Source organism: Cibotium barometz, chromosome 63 (assembly GCF_041138505.1).
Source record: "Cibotium barometz isolate CiBa-2024 chromosome 63, ASM4113850v1, whole genome shotgun sequence".
Classification (NCBI taxonomy): Eukaryota; Viridiplantae; Streptophyta; class Polypodiopsida; order Cyatheales; family Cibotiaceae; genus Cibotium; species Cibotium barometz.
This window is the reverse complement of record NC_141108.1, coordinates 25,823,717-25,845,236: the sequence shown is the minus strand read 5'-3', so window position 1 is coordinate 25,845,236 and position 21,520 is coordinate 25,823,717. Positions and strand designations below refer to the sequence as shown.

The following is a 21,520-nucleotide window of genomic DNA, read 5'->3' as shown; positions in this document are numbered from 1 at the left end:
CTCCGCAAATTCAGGACTTCGCTTGGTGTACATGAGATGGAGTTAAGCTCAAGGAAGAGTGTTGAGATATCGAGCTCATCTAGTGAGGCGGTGGACATTGATGACCCACCTGGGGGATAGGCCCCACACTTACACCACTGACATGATTAGTGAGATCATGGGTGATATGCGGCCAGTGGGATGACAGGCTGTGTGACAGCCATTCTAGAGACTAGCATAGTTATAGCACCAGCTCATTTAGTTGGGTTCACACTATAGAGAACCCTAGTATGTATTTGGTTGAGTACCTTTTCATATGGTGTGTACTCTTATCTTTGTATATGGTGTGTTGAGTGTTGCGTGAAGAAGGAGAAGATTTTCAGCCTCTCACCTTGTGTGTGCTCTTTTAGGGTTTTGTGAGTGTGTGTGTGTGCGCTTGCAAGAGCTCAAGCTCTCTTCTCCCCTGCATCTTTTCACCCCTTGCTCGTCAATTGGGGGAGAGGTATTTTTACTAGTAGGTCATGAGCAGAGACGTTAATGCTTATATATGTGCATGTGTCACTTCTCAAAGGGTCAAATTTGATAGGCAAAAGACTCCAGGTTGGCTTCAACCTTTGCCTACTCCCAACTAGACATGGGAAAGTATATTGTATTGCAATGGACTTCACTATGGAATTGCCCCTCACACAATATGGAAATAATGCAATCTCTGCAATTGTGGGCAAGTTAAGTAAGCAAGCTCACTTCTTGCCGATCAATAAGACCATAAAAGCTGAGCATATGGTTAGAATCTTTTTATGACAAGTGTTTAAGCATATCATGGGATAAAAGAGTCCATTGTGGGAGATAAAGATCCCACGACTACCAGCCTCTATTGGAGGGCTCTCTTTGACAAGCTGGACACAAAGCTAAATTTTTCTTCAGCTTATCCTCCTCAAACAAATGACCAAAGTGAAGCTGTAAATTCGGCAATATTGGATTTGTTGAAATGTTATGTGGCATATCAAAAAACTTGGTGGCAGAAGTATTTACTCTTGGTAGAGTTTGGACTTTGCATACAACAACATTATGCATGCATCTATGGCAAAAGCCCCAACTAAGATCATCTATGGTCCTCTTTCAGAGTCTAGCCTTTCAAATTTCAGTAACACCCATTCATTCTCTTTGACATCCATTTGCCTCCGATCTTTGTCGGTAGCCTTCTTATGCCTCTCTTGAGAACGCTCAATGGCTGTTTGTACTTGGGCAAATGCAATATCCAAATTCCTTCCTTCGAGAAGAAATAATAATAATAATAATAACTTGCAAAACTAGACAGATACATAACTAAATCACACACACAACTTCTTTATTGAACCACAACAAAAGAATTTCTAACAAACAAGCTAAACAAATTTTGAATGACTAATTAGCAACGACAAAACAAACTTTAAATGACTAATTCACTAAAACAAAACAAGCAAAGACAAGAATACAAAAAGTGCTAACTTTACCTCAAAGATTGTCCAATCATGAAGTATAAGATCATCAACTCCGTCATGCATAGCATGGACTAGGCGCTATGACATCCCTACTCATGTCATCAGTGCGCAAGAGTAGGTGTAGGTTTACATATAAAAATTTTGTCCTAACCAAGAGGACACAATTTTTATACAGAGACCAACGAGTTGAGTTTCTATCACTTCTCCATAGGTGAAGGGCAGACTCAGCCATGACGAAGGCTGGCACTTACAACTAGACTAGCAAAACAATCACTTCCCTCTTCTAGCAAGATTAGAAGCAATGATAAATAACAACTAAAAGCTAAAATGATCTAAACAATAAATGGGCTTTTAAGCTCCCCATTTTTGTGAAACTTATCAATTATAATCTTAAACATTCCAAAAGCAGAAACATCAAAGATATATCTCCTTTGATTCAAAAAACAACAAACTTTTCTTAAAACTTTCTTAAAGCAATAATCCTTTTCCACAAGCAAATCATTCATTGTGTTGACAAGCTTGAGCAATAAAAGCAAACTTGTTTCAACAAATAAAAGAGAATCTGAATAACTGAGAAGAGACAACAGCATATTTAGTTATTTTAGAAATGTTAAAAGTGAAGTGAGGCATTCTTATGATATTTAAGTTCGATACTCAGGTTGTAAACGATTATCATATATATCTACATCTAAACCAACACAAGATTGAGAAATCTTGAGATCCAAAAAAAGAACAATGGTCATTATTTGCAGTGCCATTAAGTTCACAAAACTCTTTGGGATAAATCCCTCCACCTAGACAGATAGGGTTTGAATACATAAAGTCTTGGAAATCGGAAATATCAGGAACAAAAAGTCATCAACAAAACGTCTCACTTGACAAAGTTTGTGAAGGAAGATAGGACACGTATCAACGAAAACTAGGCATTCTATAAAATCAAGTTCATATATAAAAAGATAAAAGTCAGTAAGAAAAACGGCGCAGTTAGTATCCATAGGAATACCAATGGTTTGTTTAAATAAAGAATAGCCGAAGGTTATATAATGTTTGGACAAAAGAGTTAACTTCTCTCAAGAGACATCCTAAATAGAGCGTTTTGCATGTAAACACAAAATTATTAGAACATTTGCCTACATAGGAAATTATGAAATCTCGATGAAACTTACGGAAAAAAATTAAGACACTTTGAGATAAAGAATTGCCATTAGAGCAAATAGTACTTCGATGGGATTGCATATTTTTCAAAGAGACCTTTTTTAGAACCATAGCTTTCCAATGAAGAAGAATGCCTTGAACTCCAAGAGACTCTTCTAACTTATTGACAAAATTAGAGATGCCCTTGTCAATAGCTTTCAAAAGACAAGAGTTAACCGAAGAGGAACTCTAAATTTAGTGCCTTTTATAATCTTTAAGAGACATAGAAGAACCAATAGAACAATCAGTTGTAACTATATGCCCTAAAGACTCATCCACAAAAGACAAGAAAACGGCCTTGTTACAACAACATTGACTATTAAGAATGGTTGATTTAGTAGACTCCTTCAAGTTCCTGCTAATATCTAAATAATTAGAAGCTTTCTGTCCTAAGGTTTTTATGTACTTGAAGGCCACTACAAGATGAATCCACACCTTCTTGACACAAGAAGGAAGAGAGTCCATAACTTTAGATAAACACAAAATAGAGCTTAAACCTATCTTATCTAGATCGGGAGAAGTGGACACAGTAATCAGCAAATCCTTTTTCACAAGAAAAGATATTTACCTAATAAAAACTTTAATTGAATACTATGGGATCTACTAATCCCCAAATCCTCAAAAGAAAAGTTTTCTAGGGTATAAAGAATTTTAAAGAGATTTCTTACATTATACATGTCAAAAATTTTCTAAAAGAAAAGGCATGAAGTCATGATCCTATCTAAGTGTAATAATCTTCAATTGTAGTCTCCAGAAGCAAAAACTCTTCTATTTGAAGCACTCACAAACTCTACCTCATAGTTTACTACGTCTTCGACTTCTATATCATGACGATTCTCTGGTTCTAAGGTTAGATGATGTTCTCCATTTCCATCAAAAGGGGAATGAGAATGAAGAAGAGCAAGACCAGGAAGAGAAGAACCATAAGCAGATTTAGGCATCCAAACCCCTCTACTAGAGTGAGAAGAAAAAAGTAAAATTTCCAATTTGAGATGATTTCTCCACATCATGGAGTTTACAAATTTTTTTGACTTTTACGAGATGAGGATTTACCTTCCAAGTTATATCCTCTAGGGATCATCCAAAAAAGTTCTCTAGGCCATGCAGCCTTAAAAATTTCTTTGGCATTTTTGAAGTGGCCTTCTATATGCTCAGTAAGAGTTTAAGAAAACATTGAAAAGATTCAAAACCTACATTTCCTATGGCTGCATACAAAGGTTTTACACTTTTAAGAGAAGTGCTTTTACTATGAACTCTTCTAGCTTCTCTAACATGCTCTTGGAAATGAAAAAAGAGAGCCTCTCTATGTGTGAAGACACCTAAATACTCATTGTTAATACATCATTATCACGCACCTAAATACTACTTGTTAATACATCATTATCAAGGGGAGAGAAGGTGTTGGGCGAAGAGCAGAGGAGGAAGTGGGATTCGGCCCTAGTGAAGTGTCATTTCAAATTTTTAGCTTTGGTTATTTGATTGGTATAGTATCTATTTATCTTATGTTAAATATATTAATTGTTTAAGTGGAATCATTCAATCCTAGGCAGGGAAATTACAATAACCATTGTTCTCAAGACTAGATTGTTAAAATATAAACCTTATCAAAGTACAATAGATTTGTGTGTGAATAGCCTCTTACAAAGGACTCTTGTATTTGTGTGTGTGATCATACTCTTAAGGACTCAAGCATAATATCTAGATATTACATGACAGCTTGACCTACGCAGGTGTTTGAGGCATGAAAGAGGTATATAGCAAAGTATCAGATATAAAAACAAGACATCAGAGAGGCTAAGCCTCTGCCTGCATGGGCTGCATTCCTTCATGACCCATGAAAGACATAGCATTCTCTCCTTCTTCTGAATCACATATGGGGATGCCCTTCTTCAGGAAGAATCCCAGCGGCCAGTGATGTCGCGCAGTGGATTAAGTCCATCCTTGGAGGATGCTTTGTAGAGGGAGTGTATTTTGCTTCTAGAGGCTTTTATGAGGTGCATTTATCAGATGCTTCGTGCAAGCAGAGGCTTCTTGAGTTCCCTCCCCTGTTTTACGGGAAGCAGATGGTACATGCTATGCCCTGGTCCCCAAACAAGGATTATCAAAGTCTTATACGACATCATTGTCCTGTATGGGTTGAGGTTGTTAACTTCCCGGACTATATGCATGAAGAGTTGCCTGGCCTGGCTGCTTCTTTGGGACAGGTCATTTGTCCTCCATGCCCCATGGGAAACCGTAACAGGTTCTGCATTCTCTGGGACACTGATACACCTACCCCTCCTTCTATTGCAGTGGAAGTTGAGGGAGTGCAATTGGAAAAAAAGTCTTTTGAATTGAAGTGGGGTGTGTTTGCAGGAGCTTGTTTTGCCTGCCACAAGTTTGGGCATCTAGCCTCTGAATGCCCAATGGTTCTGCATCAACCCCCTCCCAATGCCTTGCCGCCCCAGACACGGGAAAAGAATGAGAATTTGCAAGCTAAGACAGCAAATAGAAATGGAGCAAAGAATGCCAAACCAATCAATCAGGTGCAGTCACTTGCTGGAAAAGGAAAAGATAAAGGAAAAGAGAAGATGAAGGAATCTGCGGGGATTGATCAGGATGGTTTTCAACAACCTAAGAAGGTGGTTGTATTGAAGCAACGCCCCCTTCAATCTCGTCAATGGGATGCTTCTTCTCCCTCACCAGGACAGGCTTCTACTTCAGCTCCTGTCCTTCAAAATTGGGTGGGGTTTTTGAAGTTGGGGAAGTACACACACACACACACACACACACACACACACACACACACACACACACACTTACATACACATAGATACAAAAATACATGTGTCTACATACATGCATGCATATTCTAAGCTTAGTGCTGTGGACAGAAAGATCTATATTTCTCAACTTCACCTTCCAAACTTAGAGCTGATTCACCGGCTTCATCTTAATCATTCAGAAAATGCTAACAGATCTCCTTAAGAAAACAAAAATAACAGATCTCAGCAGATTTCCTTACATGGTAGAGCGCCTGAAGTTATAGCGCTTTATCCCTGAAGCCTCTTTTTCCAAATCACTACTGAGAATGCTACCAATCTCCCTTTGTCGGCGCTTCCTCTTTCCCCCTGTCAAGATCTCAGACTCAGCCTCCATGTCTTCAGTTTCTGTGTCACTGACCGTTTCATTAGCCTGACTGTGTCCTCGTTTTCTGGCTTGCCTGTTAGACTTGGTTTCTTTGTCCTGCTCACTAGCTGATGGAGCAGCAGAGTCCACATTCTTAACCTCTCGGGTCACAAACCCGTCATCCTCCTTGTCACTACTTGTTGAGGCTTCTTTAGCAGACTCTTTGCCTCTCAGGTGAGGCTCCAAGATCGCCTTTGCATCCTCCACAACAGCACGTATGGAGTGTGTTCTCTTCACACCCCGTCCTTTCCCTCTGTGTCCCCGCTGTTGTTTACCTTTACCAGTACTATGAGTAAAGCTTCCACTTGACCTTGATGCAGGAGCAGTCCGTACTTGGTCTTCTTCTCGATCAGATTCTGTATCAGGAGGTTGATCAGCATCATTACCATAGGAAGGCCCGAGAGAAGCATTGCTCTCTTGCAGTCCTTTAGCAGCTCCATTGAAGGTAAAATTTTCCAGCCTCTTATCCGGTGACACAAAGAGGCCTGAGACACACCTTTGCAGCCAAGAGAGGCGACCAGGGGTTTCCTTTGGTTTTTCAGGACTAGCTTTGTTATTCACTTTGGGTGTAAGTGGAACACTTGCAACACCAGCCTCATTCTGCAGTAAAAGAGAACCCTGCAGCCCAATGGTTGGTGTCAGAACTTCAAGCTGCTTCCAAGGTGATACCAGTTGTTCGGATTGTAGGCTCACCTCTCCAGCCTTCAACTCTTCTCTCAACTTCTTAAGCTTATCAGCCTCTTGAAGGCTCTCCTCCCTTTCTTTAACCAAATATTCCCTCTGCTCCTTCAATTTCTCCCTCTGTATTTGCAGTTCTTCAATATCTTTCTTGATTTCCAGCCACTCTCTCTTGGACTCTTCATGAAGCTTTGTGATCTCTTGTCTCACTTTCTCAAGCTTGAGCCTTTCCAGATGTGTCTCCTCTAGCTTCTTCTCAGCCAAATCGCTCTGAGCTGCTATCTTCTCCTTTCCCCTTTCTAACTCTTTCTTCATCTTTCTTTCCCTCTCCCTCAGTTGCTTTTCAATATCCTCTTTCTGCTTCTCTATGCTTCTCTCCAAATCTCTCCTTCTCAGCTCCAAATCTCTCACAAGGTCCTCTCTCTCCTTTTCTACTGAAGCAAACCACTCAGCCCTTTCATGCTCCACCCTTCTAGTGAAAGCCTCCTTCTCAAGCCGCAATGCTTCCGATTCTCTATGAATCTGATCTCGCAACAGCCTCTTCTCTTCCTTCAACCTGGCCTCTTCAGCACGCAACCACTTAGACACCCTCTGTGCCTCCTGGTCAGCTTTTTCCAACTCTTTCTTAACACTCTCTCTCTTCTCATCGAGAATGTCCCATTCTTTCTCGAATCTCTCTTTTTCTCTCTTTAGTTTCTCGGCCTCCATTGCCACTGACTTTGTTTGAGCCCTGCAATCATCGATCTCTTCTTTTAGGGACGTTTGCAGTTTAAGTAAGTCCTCTCTCTCCTGCTCAGTCACTCTAAGCCTCTCTTGCTCTTGCATCAACCCTTGTTTCTCTAACTCCACAGCTGTCCTAGTATTTTCAATCTCCTGCGTCAACAACTTTGCATCATCCCTCTCTTCTGCCAGCACTTTCTTTTCTGCCTCCAGCTGCTTCTCCTCCAACTTCAAAGCACGTTCTCTTTCTTTCAATCCTTTGGATTTTGATTCAATTTCCTTTTCTTTCTCTTTCTGCTTCTCAGCTTTCTTTTCCAACAACTGTTCCCTTTTCACCAGCTTCTCCTCCTTGCATTGGAATTCATTCTCTAATTCTTCAAGTGCTGCCTTTCTCTGGTCTAACTTCTCCCTTTCCTCCTCGAAAGCTTTGTGTTTTCTTTCCAACTCTGCTGATAGGGTCTCACATTCCACCTTCTTTAACTCAATCTCTGCTTTCTGTTGTTCCACAGCCCTTTGCAACTCGATCTGCAGCATCCAAATTGTGTCAAAGTTATAAAAAATCATAAAAACGTACCTACAGTCTAGCAAGTTTTTCAATACTTCTGGTCAGTATGCCAAGGATGGTCTACATTGCATCCAGGCATAGAGCAATACAATCATACCAAGTCCCTTTCTTGCTCTGGCAATGCTTCCTCCTTCAATTTCAATGCTCTCTCAAAAGCCTCAACACGATCTCTCTCTTTCGAAACAAACGCCTCAGTTTCCTTGACATGCTGTTCATGTTGTTCAAGTACCTGTCCCCATCGGAGCACGGCGACTGTCAATAGTCAAGTGGACCAAAAGATCTCTTCTTTATCCATAAAATATAGCATAAATGAAATCTATGTGTAAGTACCATTTCTCTCCTCTTTATCCACAAAATACAGCATAAAACGAAATCTATGTTTTTCTCTCTTACGAATATAAATTGATCATGTCGATATTCCACAGTTTTCAACAATGTAACCCACAAAATATAATGCTTTTGCTGCTATGATACATAGAAAATGGCAGCAGGAATACAAGAGATACAATGGCTCTATAGGCACAGGTGACCCTCAATTGCAGAGCACAATATTTGAAGAAACATACAGTCAGGGATTCAGGGTTCGTAAACAGTTAGCTTGGCTTGAGAGTCTTTAACTTTGGACCTCACGCAACAAATCTTTCTGTTTCGTGGCAAGAATGGCAGCCCAGCACACCATGGATTTTCACAAAATGCAACCGTCCAAACTTGACCCAGTTAGTTCTCCAGGCATGCAAAAAATATGCAAGACTGAAACACAAACTTTAATAACATTAGTTTAATAATCCAGTCCAAGGATGCTGAGAAAGCTATTGAGGAACCGCCCTGGAGGAATTGTGGTTTGGGGGGATGGGTGGGTCTGTTTTACAAAACCACGCTGACAACCTCGAAGATCACATGTTCAAAATGTGGCTTAAGTTCAATAAACAATGATCAATAATGGTTGCCAGTATGCATGGTACTTTGTTCAGTCTATTTATAGTCAGCAAGCTGGAACTGTGTTGTTTTAGTTTCCCTAAGCCACTAAGAGATCAGTTGTCGACCTTAATATGCACTTATGTAACCCTGAATTGGTAATCTCAGTACTTGAGAAGGATCTGGCCCACTGTATTGTACACAGCATTGATACATGCATCATGATAAGGGGGCGGGGGGCGGGGGGGGGGGGGGGGGGGGGGGGGGGGGGGAGGGGGAGAAGTGGGGAATGCTTTGATGCTTAAAGTTTAAGGAAATAAACTTACACGCTTTCTGCTGGCGACCCTTTCTTGAAGGAGTAACAGCTCTTGCTCCTTCTTGACAATTGCAATCTCCTTCTTAATAGCAACCTGATCCATTCAGCAAAAGCAAGTCACATTGTATAAAGCTTGTGAATGGAAACATTGCCTTGAGAGACCTCATGAATGGAAACATTTGGTTACCTCTTCCCTGACTGCCAAACCAGACAGCTTTGCATTGAAGTCTGTTTCTGACTGTTGCAACGACAAACGTTCTGTCTCGATGTGTTTTTTAGTTGCTAGCAGATCCATCTCCATCTTTTTCAAGCCACCATCCTTTTGATTCGTAGACTCCTCTCTCTGATTAAGGAGCTTCTGCCCTTCTAGTAATCTTTCCTGGCCTTCTTGCAGTTTTCTCTCCCATTCAAGCAGACTTTGCCTTTGACGATTCAGCTCCCCCTCATGAGCATCTTGTCTGAGAAAACAACATTGACGTGACTATTTCAAAGAGAAGACAATGCATACTTTCCACAAAATTGAAATTGATTAGGAAAAATACAATTAAACATTCGAAGGTTCTGTTGCATATGCCTTAAATCAAATGGGGTGGCAAAAAGAATTTCAAGTTCAAGGAAAACAGGCACCAGGGTCCAGAACCATAACATGGGGGAATATATATTTAGCCCACACCATGTCTGTACCTTTGCATAGCCTGATAAGATGATATGTCTTGATAAGACTAAACTGCACCGTTAAGAAAGTGGATGTGAATGATGAGAATAACAAAATATACTGAGCTCTAACCTGAAAATGTACAGCAAGTTCCAATATCACCTCCTATATATGCATGTGAACATGTAGAGTTATGCTAGATAGATCATACATTGAGATCAATACAAGGAATAAAAGGAAGTAATATGGCCATAGAATGAAGAATAAGTTTGTCACCAGCCTTTGTATTTTGCCATCCAAGGAACCATGAACAAAGGAGAATGCTCAAGGTTTATATTCCGCTGCAGGGAATTGAGTATTCTACAACTCAAGGGTTGTTGTCCAAGTTGAATCCAAAAGGAGCAACTCTAAGGTTGAACAACACTAAATCTTTTATACAAGAGTCATGGGACTAACCATCTCATGAAGGCACTATTTATCAGTGAAGGAAATCGGAACTAAGTACATGGATATGAATACTATTAGTCTCCCATAGTCAAATGGTTTTGACACCAGCACTAATTCCTACTGTAGTCCAACTTTGTACATTCATTTGTTCATTTGATTTATACTTGTGAGCATATTTGTGTATGTGTGCCAAGGATCAGGGACACCTTCACCACCTAGCTGCTCCCCCACAAGATCAGGAACTAAGCCTGCAGAAGGCTTTGGCTTCTTTGGCTTGGGCTCTCCTTTATTGTCAGGGTCCTTTTTGGACGTTCTTTTGGGACAATTGAATGACATATGCCCCTCTTCAGTACAGTAAAAACACTTTTGAGCATCTCTCAAAGCCTGTCTTTCCTCAGAAGTCCTCTTGGGCATTGGCAACTTCTTATACTTTGTCTCTGAAGACCCTTTAGTATCACGAGAAGCATGCCCAAATTTTTCAGCTTTCTTGCTCAATTTCTTACTGCCTTTAAATCCAGATGAACCACCCGTGAGTAACGCATTAGTTGTCTTAGCATTTTCAATCATCTGTGACATGTTCGTTACTCTTGTCTTTATACAATAATCTCGTACCTCTTTGGGCAGCCCACAACAATACTTCTCTACCTGCTCAGATAATGGCACGGCACGATAAGAAGTCACTGGGAGTAGAGCTTCCCAAAACTTCTTGTTATAATCCTCCAAACTATCACACTTTGAAGCATCCAATTTGTGCCATGCGGTCATAACATCCACCTCAAATGTAGATGTGAGCCATACGGAAGAGAAAACCTATTTGAATTGGACCCATGTGGTGGGTGCTATGCCCTGCAAAAGAAGAGTAGACCACCACTGCAAAGCATTGCCTTTGAGAAAAGTGGCAGCTTTCCTCACCTTAGAGGACTCTGTGTAATTCCCACCAGAAAAAGCAGCATCAAACTGCTGTAAAAAGGTAAGTGCCTTCAATTTATCCTTGGCCCCATTGAAAGTGTCAAACTTCACTGCAGCTCCCCCTTCCTTGTAATCCTTCGCCTTTTCCATAGGCGTTAGATTATCATATGGAAGTGGTTTCGTAAGATTGCTGCCCCCAACATTCATACCCATCATTGGGTCAACATTTCCCATTCCCATGCCAGGCATACCATACATTCCAGCCATGTTTCCATACATTCCATTATGCATACCTGGCTGCATGCCACCAAACATATTGCCTTGCATCCCAGGTTGCATGCCTGCAAACATATTTCCAGCCATACCGGACTGCATACCACCATACATATTCCCCTGCATGCCAGGCTGAAAATTGGCTCCAAAAGGCCCATACATACCCATGCCTCCCTGAGAGTAACCCCCAGTCATGGATTGAAACACCGAGCCACCACCAAAATAACCTGGATGCATGTTCTGCTGCGGAATAGGTGGCTGTCCATAGAAGGAACTCTGAGAGTTTGCACCATAAGCATGCTGCATATTCGGAAACTGGCCAAAAGATGGTTCCTGTGGGATGGCACCACTATGACCCTGTGGAAGATTCTTCGAATGAACCTTCTTCTTCTTTTTCTGGGGCTCTGTGCGGGGCTCTGTGCGAGATCTCAAAAATTCAGCAAATCTCTCGCTCTGAGTGAGCTGCATAAAAGTATCCATAACACTAGCCAAGCGATCTTTGAACCGAGCATCATCATCCTCTTTACCATGCACATCTTCTGGCTGTGTTACATCCTCATAAGGCTCAACATCTGCCGCCTGTTCTCCTGCAAAAATATCCTCAGATAGATCTCTTTCAGGAGAAGTCTCTTGCTCTTCTTCTTCATGATAGAAGTACTCTTCCTCTGTATCAGACATGATTGCTGAATTTTCAACGATGGCTTTCTTCAAAGCAACCACGAGCTCACCTCCTTCAGAAAGTTGATGATTGGTCCCGGCAACGGAACCTTGAAACCGGCCCCTGATAGAAAACCAGAGTGCGGTAGATTAGCAATCACCCGTCCACTTGTAGTCTAGATGTGAAAACAAAGCAGATTGGGGCTAGAGTGCCCAAATCTGAAAACACAGCGACACCTGTTGGCCCCAAAGCTTGGCGCCCCTTGCGGTATTTCTTTATTCAATTATAATAAAATGAATGGCTGAGTACAACACAAAGATGCACACAGATCTGTGTCTCCAAATAACACACTGTGCCTCCCTCTGATCAGCCAAGATCACTAAGCAGGCCAGCCATGGGCATACATCTGGCATAACTCAAGTGCATGATACATCATCTCAGCTCAAACATACATGTGCTGTCCAAACTCTGTCTCAACCCTTGTCAATCTGCCATACCCCTCCTTTCACAAGGGGTCAGATAACTCATATCTGCAACAGACATCAAGCAGTAGAAAGAGAGATAGATGAACAGAAACAAGGCTTACCAAGTTCAGCTCGTGAAACAGCACTGGAGGAAGCAATAGCACCAATCTGTACTTGCAGGCACTTGTATCCACAACCCTGCTTCACACGTGTGCTTGTACTTGCCTGTATCCTCCTCCTGATGTTCACTCTTATGCTGTCCTTGAAAGTACAGATCTGAAAAACAGCACTGTACTTGATTGTACTTGATTGTACTTGCCTGTACTTGACGGTACTATCTATCTGCAGAGAATCAGAAGTAGCCGCCTGCTGGATTTGGCTACTGGTTGCCTGCGCCGTCTGCTACAGTACTGTCCAGCACCTGTACTTGCCCTAGAACTGGCCGTACAGTGTACCTGCAGAAAGTACAGGGCTGTACTTGCAGTCGTACAGCACTGTATTCAGCAGTTGCAGGCGCCTGTATCAGTCCCACAGCCCTGCGCTTCTCTGTTCTCAGCAGAACCTACAGTCGTACAGGGTTGTACAGCTTCTGTACGGCCTGTTTCAGCTCACAGATTGCAGAAAACAGCAGCTACAGCACAGATACAGCAGCCGCCTCAGTTTTCTTGTGCTTTTCCACGCTAGAGAACATGCGCATGAAGGCTCCTCCACTTTTGCTCCACGACTCCCAAAAAGGGAAGAGAGAGAGAGAGGAGAGAGAAACACTCCTCCCCAAAATAATCCCTAGGGCCCCAAACTTTAATAAGTTCCTAGGGCCACTAAGGCCTAGGGGCAAACTTTAATAAACATTAAAGTTTAATGTTTCTAGTTCCCCCCTTCACACCTAGGGATGTCCACACATCTTAAACTCTGTCCGGGCACCCCCCATGTGAATCATAAAATATTCTGACTCTGCTACCACCATGCCCACACTTGTACTGTTCCATTTTCACAGGGCCATGACAGATGCACAGTTTCTTGGGGTTATATTCCTATTACAGGAGGCCCATTAGAAACTTTACCACCATTGCCTCTCCATTGCATGATCTAGCCCAGAAGAAAGTAGTGTTCAGATGGAGTGAGTGTCAGACATGCCTTTAATAGGCATATCAAGAAGCTTTTCAGTTGAGGACAACTGATTAAAAGCCGAGGGGATGTCAGTGGCCTTTGTATATTGACATCGAAGTTCTATACCCACACTATTGGGCACTGATGACATTAGTGGTGGGGATGTCGTAGTATCCAGTCCATACTATGCATGATGGAGTTGATGGTTTATTGTCTTGTGGATGACTACCATGAGGATATAAATTGCACATTCTTGAAAGATGAATTTGGGTATGTTCTTGGATTCATTTATGATCTAGGTATATCCAAGGAACCAAGAATAAAGGAGAATGCTCAAGGTTTATATTCCATTGTAGGGAATTGAGTATTCTAGAACTCGAGGGTTGTTGTCCAAGTTGTATCCAAAAGGAGCAACTCAGAGATTGAATAACGCTAAATATTTTGTGCAAGAGTCATGAGACTAGTCATCTCATGGAGACATTGCTTATCAGTGAAGATATCGAAATCGACTACGAACCAAGAATAAAGGAGAATGCTCAAGGTTTATATTCCATTGTAGGGAATTGAGTATTCTAGAACTCGAGGGTTGTTGTCCAAGTTGTATCCAAAAGGAGCAACTCAGAGATTGAATAACGCTAAATATTTTGTGCAAGAGTCATGAGACTAGTCATCTCATGGAGACATTGCTTATCAGTGAAGATATCGAAATCGACTACATGTATATCAATAATGTTAGTCTACCATAGTCAGACATTGACATGGGTAGTGGGACTACAGGAGGAATTGGTTTAAAAACCAAGAAATTGGTGTCAAAACCAAGGAATTCATTTGTTCATTTGTTTTATGCTTGTGAGCATATCTGTGTGCCAAGGGTCGAGGATGCCCAGTTAAACCCAAGGACGAGCATGTGTGTATGTGTTTGTGTCTTTTGACATATATAAGGTGTGTGTTGATCTTGACAGGAAGAGAATCATGGTGCAAAACTCTTGGTTGAGGGTGACCCTAGAGGTGCAAGGGGGGTGAGTATCTACCAGAGGTGTCAAACCCAAGGTCACTTTATGTGAAGGGTGAAAACCGTGAGAGCAAGATGCTCCCGAAGCAAAGCACAAGAGAAGAGGAGGACATTCCGCATGAAGAACTGTCTCAAGAGTTAGAGAGAGAAAAGCTAGATGCACATCAAGAAAAAGCAGAGAAAAGCAAGGAAAAGCTAAGACAAAGCTAGACCTATTAGTCTTCTCTATCTACTCTCTCTCTTTTGTTTATTTTCAGATTTTGTTTGTTTTTTCTTGCTTTTTCTTTCTTTTCTTTGCCTTTTCTCATTGTTGGTCTAGCTCTTCTCTCTGTGGCTCTTGAGACATGGTTCTTCATGTGGAATGTCCTCCTCTTCTCTTGTGCTTGGCTTTGGGGAGTATCTTGTCCTCATGGTTTTCAGCCTTCACATAAAGTGACCTTGAGTTTGATCTTTCTGGTAGATATTCCCACCCCTTACACCTTTAGGGTCGCCCTCTAGCAGGAGTTTCCCAACAAGATTCACTTCCCATCAAGATCAATATGCACTCCTTATATGCCAGAAGACATTAACACATGCACACATATTCAGAAGTATGCATACAAACTTAATAATATCTAGATTTTAAATCAATCTTACTAAGCACACATGTATCACGAAGCTTATCTGGCAAATCATCAACACGATAAATAGGATACCTATTTTTAACAGTTTTCTTATTCAATGCTCTGTAGTCGATGCAACTAGGCGGTAGACCTCTATTTGCTCATTGATCAAGTTGTACTTTCCTTTGTAAAAGTTTGGAACACCCCTCCACTTCAGAGGCCGAAACCTATTCCTGGAGTTCTCACGCTTCTCAGGTGCCGAAAACTCTTGATCTCCAGTACTTATCTTTTTCTTTGGTTCGTCTACCATATAGACCCTCGCAACAATTGAAGTTGAATGCATCAAATCTTGGATGGTATCATTCGGACATACATTCACAATCATACAAACCAGCACGATACTTTCTAAACTTTGACTTCTCAAAAATCTCCTTAAAAGGAGTAATCTTGAGATATGCAACCCAATATTTCTTGTTATAGTAATCAACTGTCTCACTCTTTCCATCCGCAATCTTTCCCATGCAAGGTGCACATCATCTTCAAACTTCTTAGATAAAAATTGATCATAAAAATGCTCTTGAAGTCTTTCTATTTCTTGGGAGATATTTCCTTCACCCATGAGTGCACTCCACCATGCATTGGCTGCCTCCGTAAGATGTAAACCAGCTGTGCGAATCTTGGATGACTCCGAATAGTTTTTGAAACCAAAAGCAATATCAAATTGGTTGATAAAAGTGAGGGCTTTGTTTGTGTAACCATAAGCTCCATCATATAGTGTAAACGGCACTATCCTTCCTCCTTTTAAATCCTCAGATTTGCGCTTACCCCTCTTCCCTTTCTTTCCATGCCATGGAGGGGGTGACCTAGAAGGGGAAGAAGAAGATGATGATGATGATGATGAAAAAGATGAGAGGCTTGATGAAGAATTTAGGCTCTTGCACCTTTTTCGACTATGTCAGCTTTTCCCAACGATGAGAGTGGGCTGATTTGGAATGGCTCCTCTTCCTTCCACGAGAAGGTGGAGAACATGGTGATTTCTTCTTTGAGGGAGATCTCTTTGATAAAGACTTTTGATTTTCAGCCACATCCTCCTTTGTTGGTTGCTAATCCCATTTCTTCATTTGCTCGATCTTCTTAGATAGTTGCTCAAAGATTCTCATCAAGTCAGGATCTTGGAGAATAGTCTCCAAATGGGTCATAGTTTCTTTGACCATGTGGATTCTCGAGTCTTCTTGGGTTTGCTTTCCACTTTTAGCTACTTGGTCCTCTTCTTGGTGGTGAGTGCTTCCTGTTGCTTGAAGAAAAAGCAAAAAGCACCGTGTGTAATGATAGTTATCCCTTGTAGAAGAGACATATAACCTTGGCTCTGATACCACTGAAACAGGCCTTCATAAGGGTTATGGCATGGGTACCTAGCTTATCTAGAAAACAACATATTTACTCATAAAACCTTGAGAAAATCTGAAAATAAACGAGAGAGAGAGAGAGAGAGAGTAGAGAGAGAAGACACCACACTAGGGGTCCCAATAGTCTTGGGCCGACCCCCCCCCCCTTTCCTCCAAGTTATATTTTAGATAAAACCCCTTGGAGGAGTCTTGAGTACAAGTTCTTAGAGCTAGAGAGCTCTCAACTTTTTACATGTCTCAACAATGAGAGAATAGCTGAATTTATAGTTCTTACCCGCAAGCACTTGGGAAAAGTGCTTTAAAACTCACTTATAGCCCAAAAAGCATCTTTTTAATAATAAAAGCTCTTCTCTTTTCAGTATTTGAAAAGCTTTTAATCTTTTTCTTTCCAAGATCTGGTCGCATCATTCCAAGCCTATAAGGTTGCCCTTCGTTGCTATCTGCCACGTCATCAACGCCACGTCAATTTTTTTGACACACCTCACTCAAAGCACAAGCTTCTCAAGACAGCCATGTGGCCATAGTTGCCAGGCGTTTCTGAAACACATTTCAAAATTATTTTACATGTTTGGTTTTTCTGAAACGCTTCATGCAATAAAGGGGGTATACAATGTCTGTTTTAGGTTGGTACGTGCAAAAAAAATGCTGGTTTTTGACATGACAATGTCAACATAGGTCCAAATTTGGTTAAAATACACTATGTTTGAATCAACGCACCATAGAAACATCTTGGCTCAACAAATTTATTTAAAAAATTGTGACCCATAACTCATGAAAGCTTACACAATATAGGGGGATTAAAAAACAGCAAGATTAGACAACCGTGCTTAGAGCTCTTGTCTTGCACATCGTTCTTTTGCTCTTTCATCATTTGCTCATCCTATTTCTGCTCGTCCTGTTGGTAGTAGAACCCAAGTCCTGATCCTTTAGAGGCTTAAGGCTCTTTGAAAAGCTTGGAGACAGTGAACAGCTCATGCTGTCAGCATAGCCCTGCACATATTAAATGTAAATCTCTCTGGTTTGACAATGTCACCTACTCTGTTTCAAGTGGCTTGCACTACACGTTGAAAGGGGATGGTTTGAAAGAGCTTTGGCATTCTATGGAATTAAACAACGTGAAAGCTTAAGCTCAACAGCAGGAGGAGCTTGAAGAAAACTTGTGGCAAGGTATTGTTTGTAATTTACACATGCAGAACTAGGGTCTCTATAAGCTTATCTAAAATTTAAAAGCATTCGGTTGTGTTATGGTAGGTTAGAGACGGCGGGAGGGTTTAAGTTCCAAAAGGGGTGGGGAAGGGGATTGAACTCAGCCTCTCCGAGCTGTAGCCAGCCACATCGATTGGCCCACAAATTGTGAAAAGGGTGGTCTTTTCATTAGTTGAGTCCACATTTCATACAACCTTTGAAAACACCTGCATCTACATGCAATCGAGGATCACACCAACAATAATTAACAATAATTACCTACAAGCATCTTGCACATAAGTGTGACTGCACCCATACTACCACTTGTCATGTGCACAGTTGTGTATCTACTGTGTGCTACACGCACACAAGACTAGCTTCGAGGTTTGGGGAAGCTTGGAGCTAGGCAGGCTGATTGGCGAGCTGAGTTAGGGATAGACTAGCGGGCGGCACCCGAGTATGGACGGGCGGGCACCCAAGTGTGGACACCCGATGACCGGCCAAGAGCCTATAAAAGGGTGGCCAAGGTTAGTCATTAGTTAGATAGAGAGTCTCGCGTGATTTGTGAGAGCTCTATGGTCTTGGAGCCTGGATCTAGTGCAGATGTGCACCTGCTTTACGCAGCCGAGGCCGGCAGCAATCTCGAGGCCCACAAGGGTAGCTTCGTGGCGGTATGGGACGTCGCGAGGAGGAGATTGGTCGGTACGTCAACCGAGTTAGCTCAGCTCGTGGCTCGGTGGGAACAGCCAAGACTGTGGGCTTGCCCACAGTTGTCATGGTTGGGAGGCGAGTCAGGCCTACACCCCCTTGTTGTTTGTTTGTTTGCAGGATTCGAGTCTCGTACCAGGAGCATTCTACGAGGAGATCTATGGGGATTTGACAGTGGTATCAGAGCGTGCCTCGTGAACGAGCAAGTCAGTAGGTAGAGAAGATGAGGTCGAAGAAAGATGTGTTCAAAAAGCTTGCTGTTTTCCTGTGCATACTGCTGTTTTTCAGATTCAGTATGTTGTTTTTTCATCTTAGGAACCCGTGATGATAGCGATTGTGGTCTAGAAAGGGTTGTTTGCTTTGCAAAGAAGAGGAAAGATGTTTTTGAACTGTGTAAACAGTTTCAAGTGAAAGAAAACAGAAAAAAAGCACGTTTGCTTTTAGCTGCACGAAAGAGAAAGAGAGAGAGCGAGAGAAGCGATTGCTGGCCATGCAAGGTCGGGTACTGCTGGTCATGTACTGCTGGCCGGGTACTGTTGTACTGCTTGTAGGCGCACGCATAAAGTTGGCCAGGCCTACGTAGGCAGTTGGCCAAGCCTACGTAGGCAGGCGCCTAGGCCAGGCCGGCAGGCTCCCAGCCCAGGCCTACGCAGACGCCCAGGCCTACGCCGCCTTGTGGCAGGATGATTATGATGTTGTTGCCCGGTTTACAGCTTTGACCATGACCTCACAGCACCTCACTTATGAGGTCTACCTCCAGAAGTTTAGGGACTTGCAGATGAAAGCTACAAAGATGGATCCCACTACTCTTTTGGGGTTCTTCGTAGCTGGTTTACCAGACTCATACCATTTACAAATTAAAAATAACAAATGCAAAACATTGGACGAGGCCATTCATTCAGCTTGTATCTATGATGATACAATGGTCTCTTCCAAGTCGAAACCCGTTACCGAGCAGGGGAACAAGCATAAACGAAAGTTCTCTGCACCTATGGCTAACACGACTGAAGGAAAGTCTTCGGACCAACCTTCGAAGAATTCAAGTTCGACTCCAGCGAAGAAGAAACGACTCCTTAGGGCTTTAAAGCTCAAGAAGGAAGGACGTTGTTTTATTTGCGAAGAAAAAGGACACATGTGTAACGAGTGCCCAAAGCAAAAGGGTGCAAAGACCAACGCAGGACCCAAGCCAAAGGCAGCTAACCAGTTGTCTTTGATAGGTACGTCGATTACTGTACTTTCTCGCCCTAGTGCATGTTCTGATTGTCTATTCAACTCTAAAGTATTTGGCTTGCATGATCTTCTCCGAGTTTATGGAGAAGTGAATGGCCATAAAATTCACATTCTTCTAGACCCTGGCAGCTCACACAACTTTGTTAACCACAAACTTGTGCAGAAATTGAGTCTTGATACGACACCCAGCGATCATATCTATGAGGTATGCCTACCTGTGGGAAGGCAAGTATGGGATTGAAAGGTGGAGATGCTTCCAATCCAGATTCAGGACTACAAAGATACTCTGGAATGCTATGTTATGCACCTAGAAAATGTAGACTTGTTATTAGGGATTGAGTGGTTTAAGACTCTTCAAGTCCAGATAGATTGGTCTAGTCATATTTTTTCTTTTCAGCATAGGGACATCCAGTATAGTATCTTAGGTGATTGTATTCATCCCTCTCAAAGACCTCTTGTAAATACAGTTAGTTGATTTTGGAAATATAATGGATTCTTCTTTGTATACCGCTTTCCATTGTGTCCACTTTCTTCCTTTCTCATCCCTTCCATGGATGTAAATGAATTAAGTGTGTTTGAAAGCAAAGAATTACAGACGATACTTGATTCGTTTCAAGATGTATTTCCTAAGGAACTGCCGTCTGTTTTACCACCTGAAAGGGCAGTAGATCATCGTATTGACTTGATCCTTTTTGCCCATCCTGTCAATATTCCACCTTACAGGATGAGCCAAGCTGAGGAAGATGAGTTGGCTAAACAACTCGAAGATTATTTGAGGATGGGCCAGATCCGTCCAAGTAAATCACCTTGGGGTGCACCTATGTTGCTTAGGAGAAAGAAGGACAACACCTGGAGAATGTGTATAGATTACAAGAGATTGAACAAGCTAACAATTAAGAACCGTTATCCTCTCCCTAGATCAGATGACCTGATTGACCGGTTAGCAAGAGTGAAATATTTCACGAAGATAGATTTACGTACTGGCTATCACCAGATACGTATTCATGAAAGGCATGTCGAAAGAAGCGCCTTTCGGACTAAGTATGGCCATTACAAGTTTCTCGTATTACCTTTTGGGTTAACCAATGCTCCAGCCACTTTCCAGCAAATGATGAACGATCTTTTTCATGAACATTTGGAAAAATTTGTGGTGGTGTTCCTGGATGATATTTTGATATATAGTCGTACTCTTGAGGATCATGTTAGACACCTCACGATTGTCTTATCTATTTTAAGACATAATCGGCTATATGCTAAGTTAAGTAAATGTGAGTTTTTTATGACAGACATCATTTACTTGGGACACAAGATCACTAGAGTTGGATTGAGCATTGACTATGACCGAGTTCAGAAGGTTCTGGACTGGCCTATACCGCGAACAGTGAAACAACTTCGTTCTTTTCTCGGTTTTGTTGTTTTTCTTCGGAAATCTGTGCGTGAGTACTCTCAGCTCACACTACCGATGACCCACTTATTGAAAGGTCGTGGACGTAAGTCAAATCAGCCTATCACTTGGAATAACGATTTGGATATAGCCTTCAGACTTTTGAAAGATAAAGTCAAGGAAGCACTTATCTTAGCATTACCCGATCCTAGTCGGCCAGTGACTATGCCATCGGGGCTGCTCTATTTCAAGATGGTAGACCGGTTGCTTTTGAAAGTAAAAAGCTAGACGACACTCAATCTCGTTGGCCAACCATTGAGAAGGAGCTTTATGCTGTGATTCATGCTCTCAAGGTTTGGAGACATTTTTTTTTTCCCGAGAAAAGATCCTTTCATTAGTTGTATAAAAACGCCCGTAGGGCTACAAAAAATATCTCCTGCTCATAAGAGAAAAAGAGCAGGGAA

At 41.9% G+C, this 21,520-nt stretch overlaps 1 protein-coding gene across 11 annotated transcripts in view; it reads right to left on the bottom strand.

Annotated features, from left to right (window-relative positions):
• Positions 1-21,520, bottom strand: part of LOC147603881 (uncharacterized) — a 92,904-nt gene that overhangs the window by 20,553 nt on the left and 50,831 nt on the right. For all 11 annotated transcript variants that reach the window (XM_086796270.1, XM_086796275.1, XM_086796272.1 and 8 more), the window contains 4 exons: positions 9,204-9,474; positions 9,027-9,110; positions 7,883-8,014; positions 5,659-7,745 (listed from right to left, as the gene is read on the bottom strand). In XM_086796270.1, the coding sequence (XP_086652396.1) occupies positions 5,659-7,745; positions 7,883-8,014; positions 9,027-9,110; positions 9,204-9,474 (2,574 nt within the window). The remainder of the gene's footprint in view (positions 1-5,658; positions 7,746-7,882; positions 8,015-9,026; positions 9,111-9,203; positions 9,475-21,520) is intronic.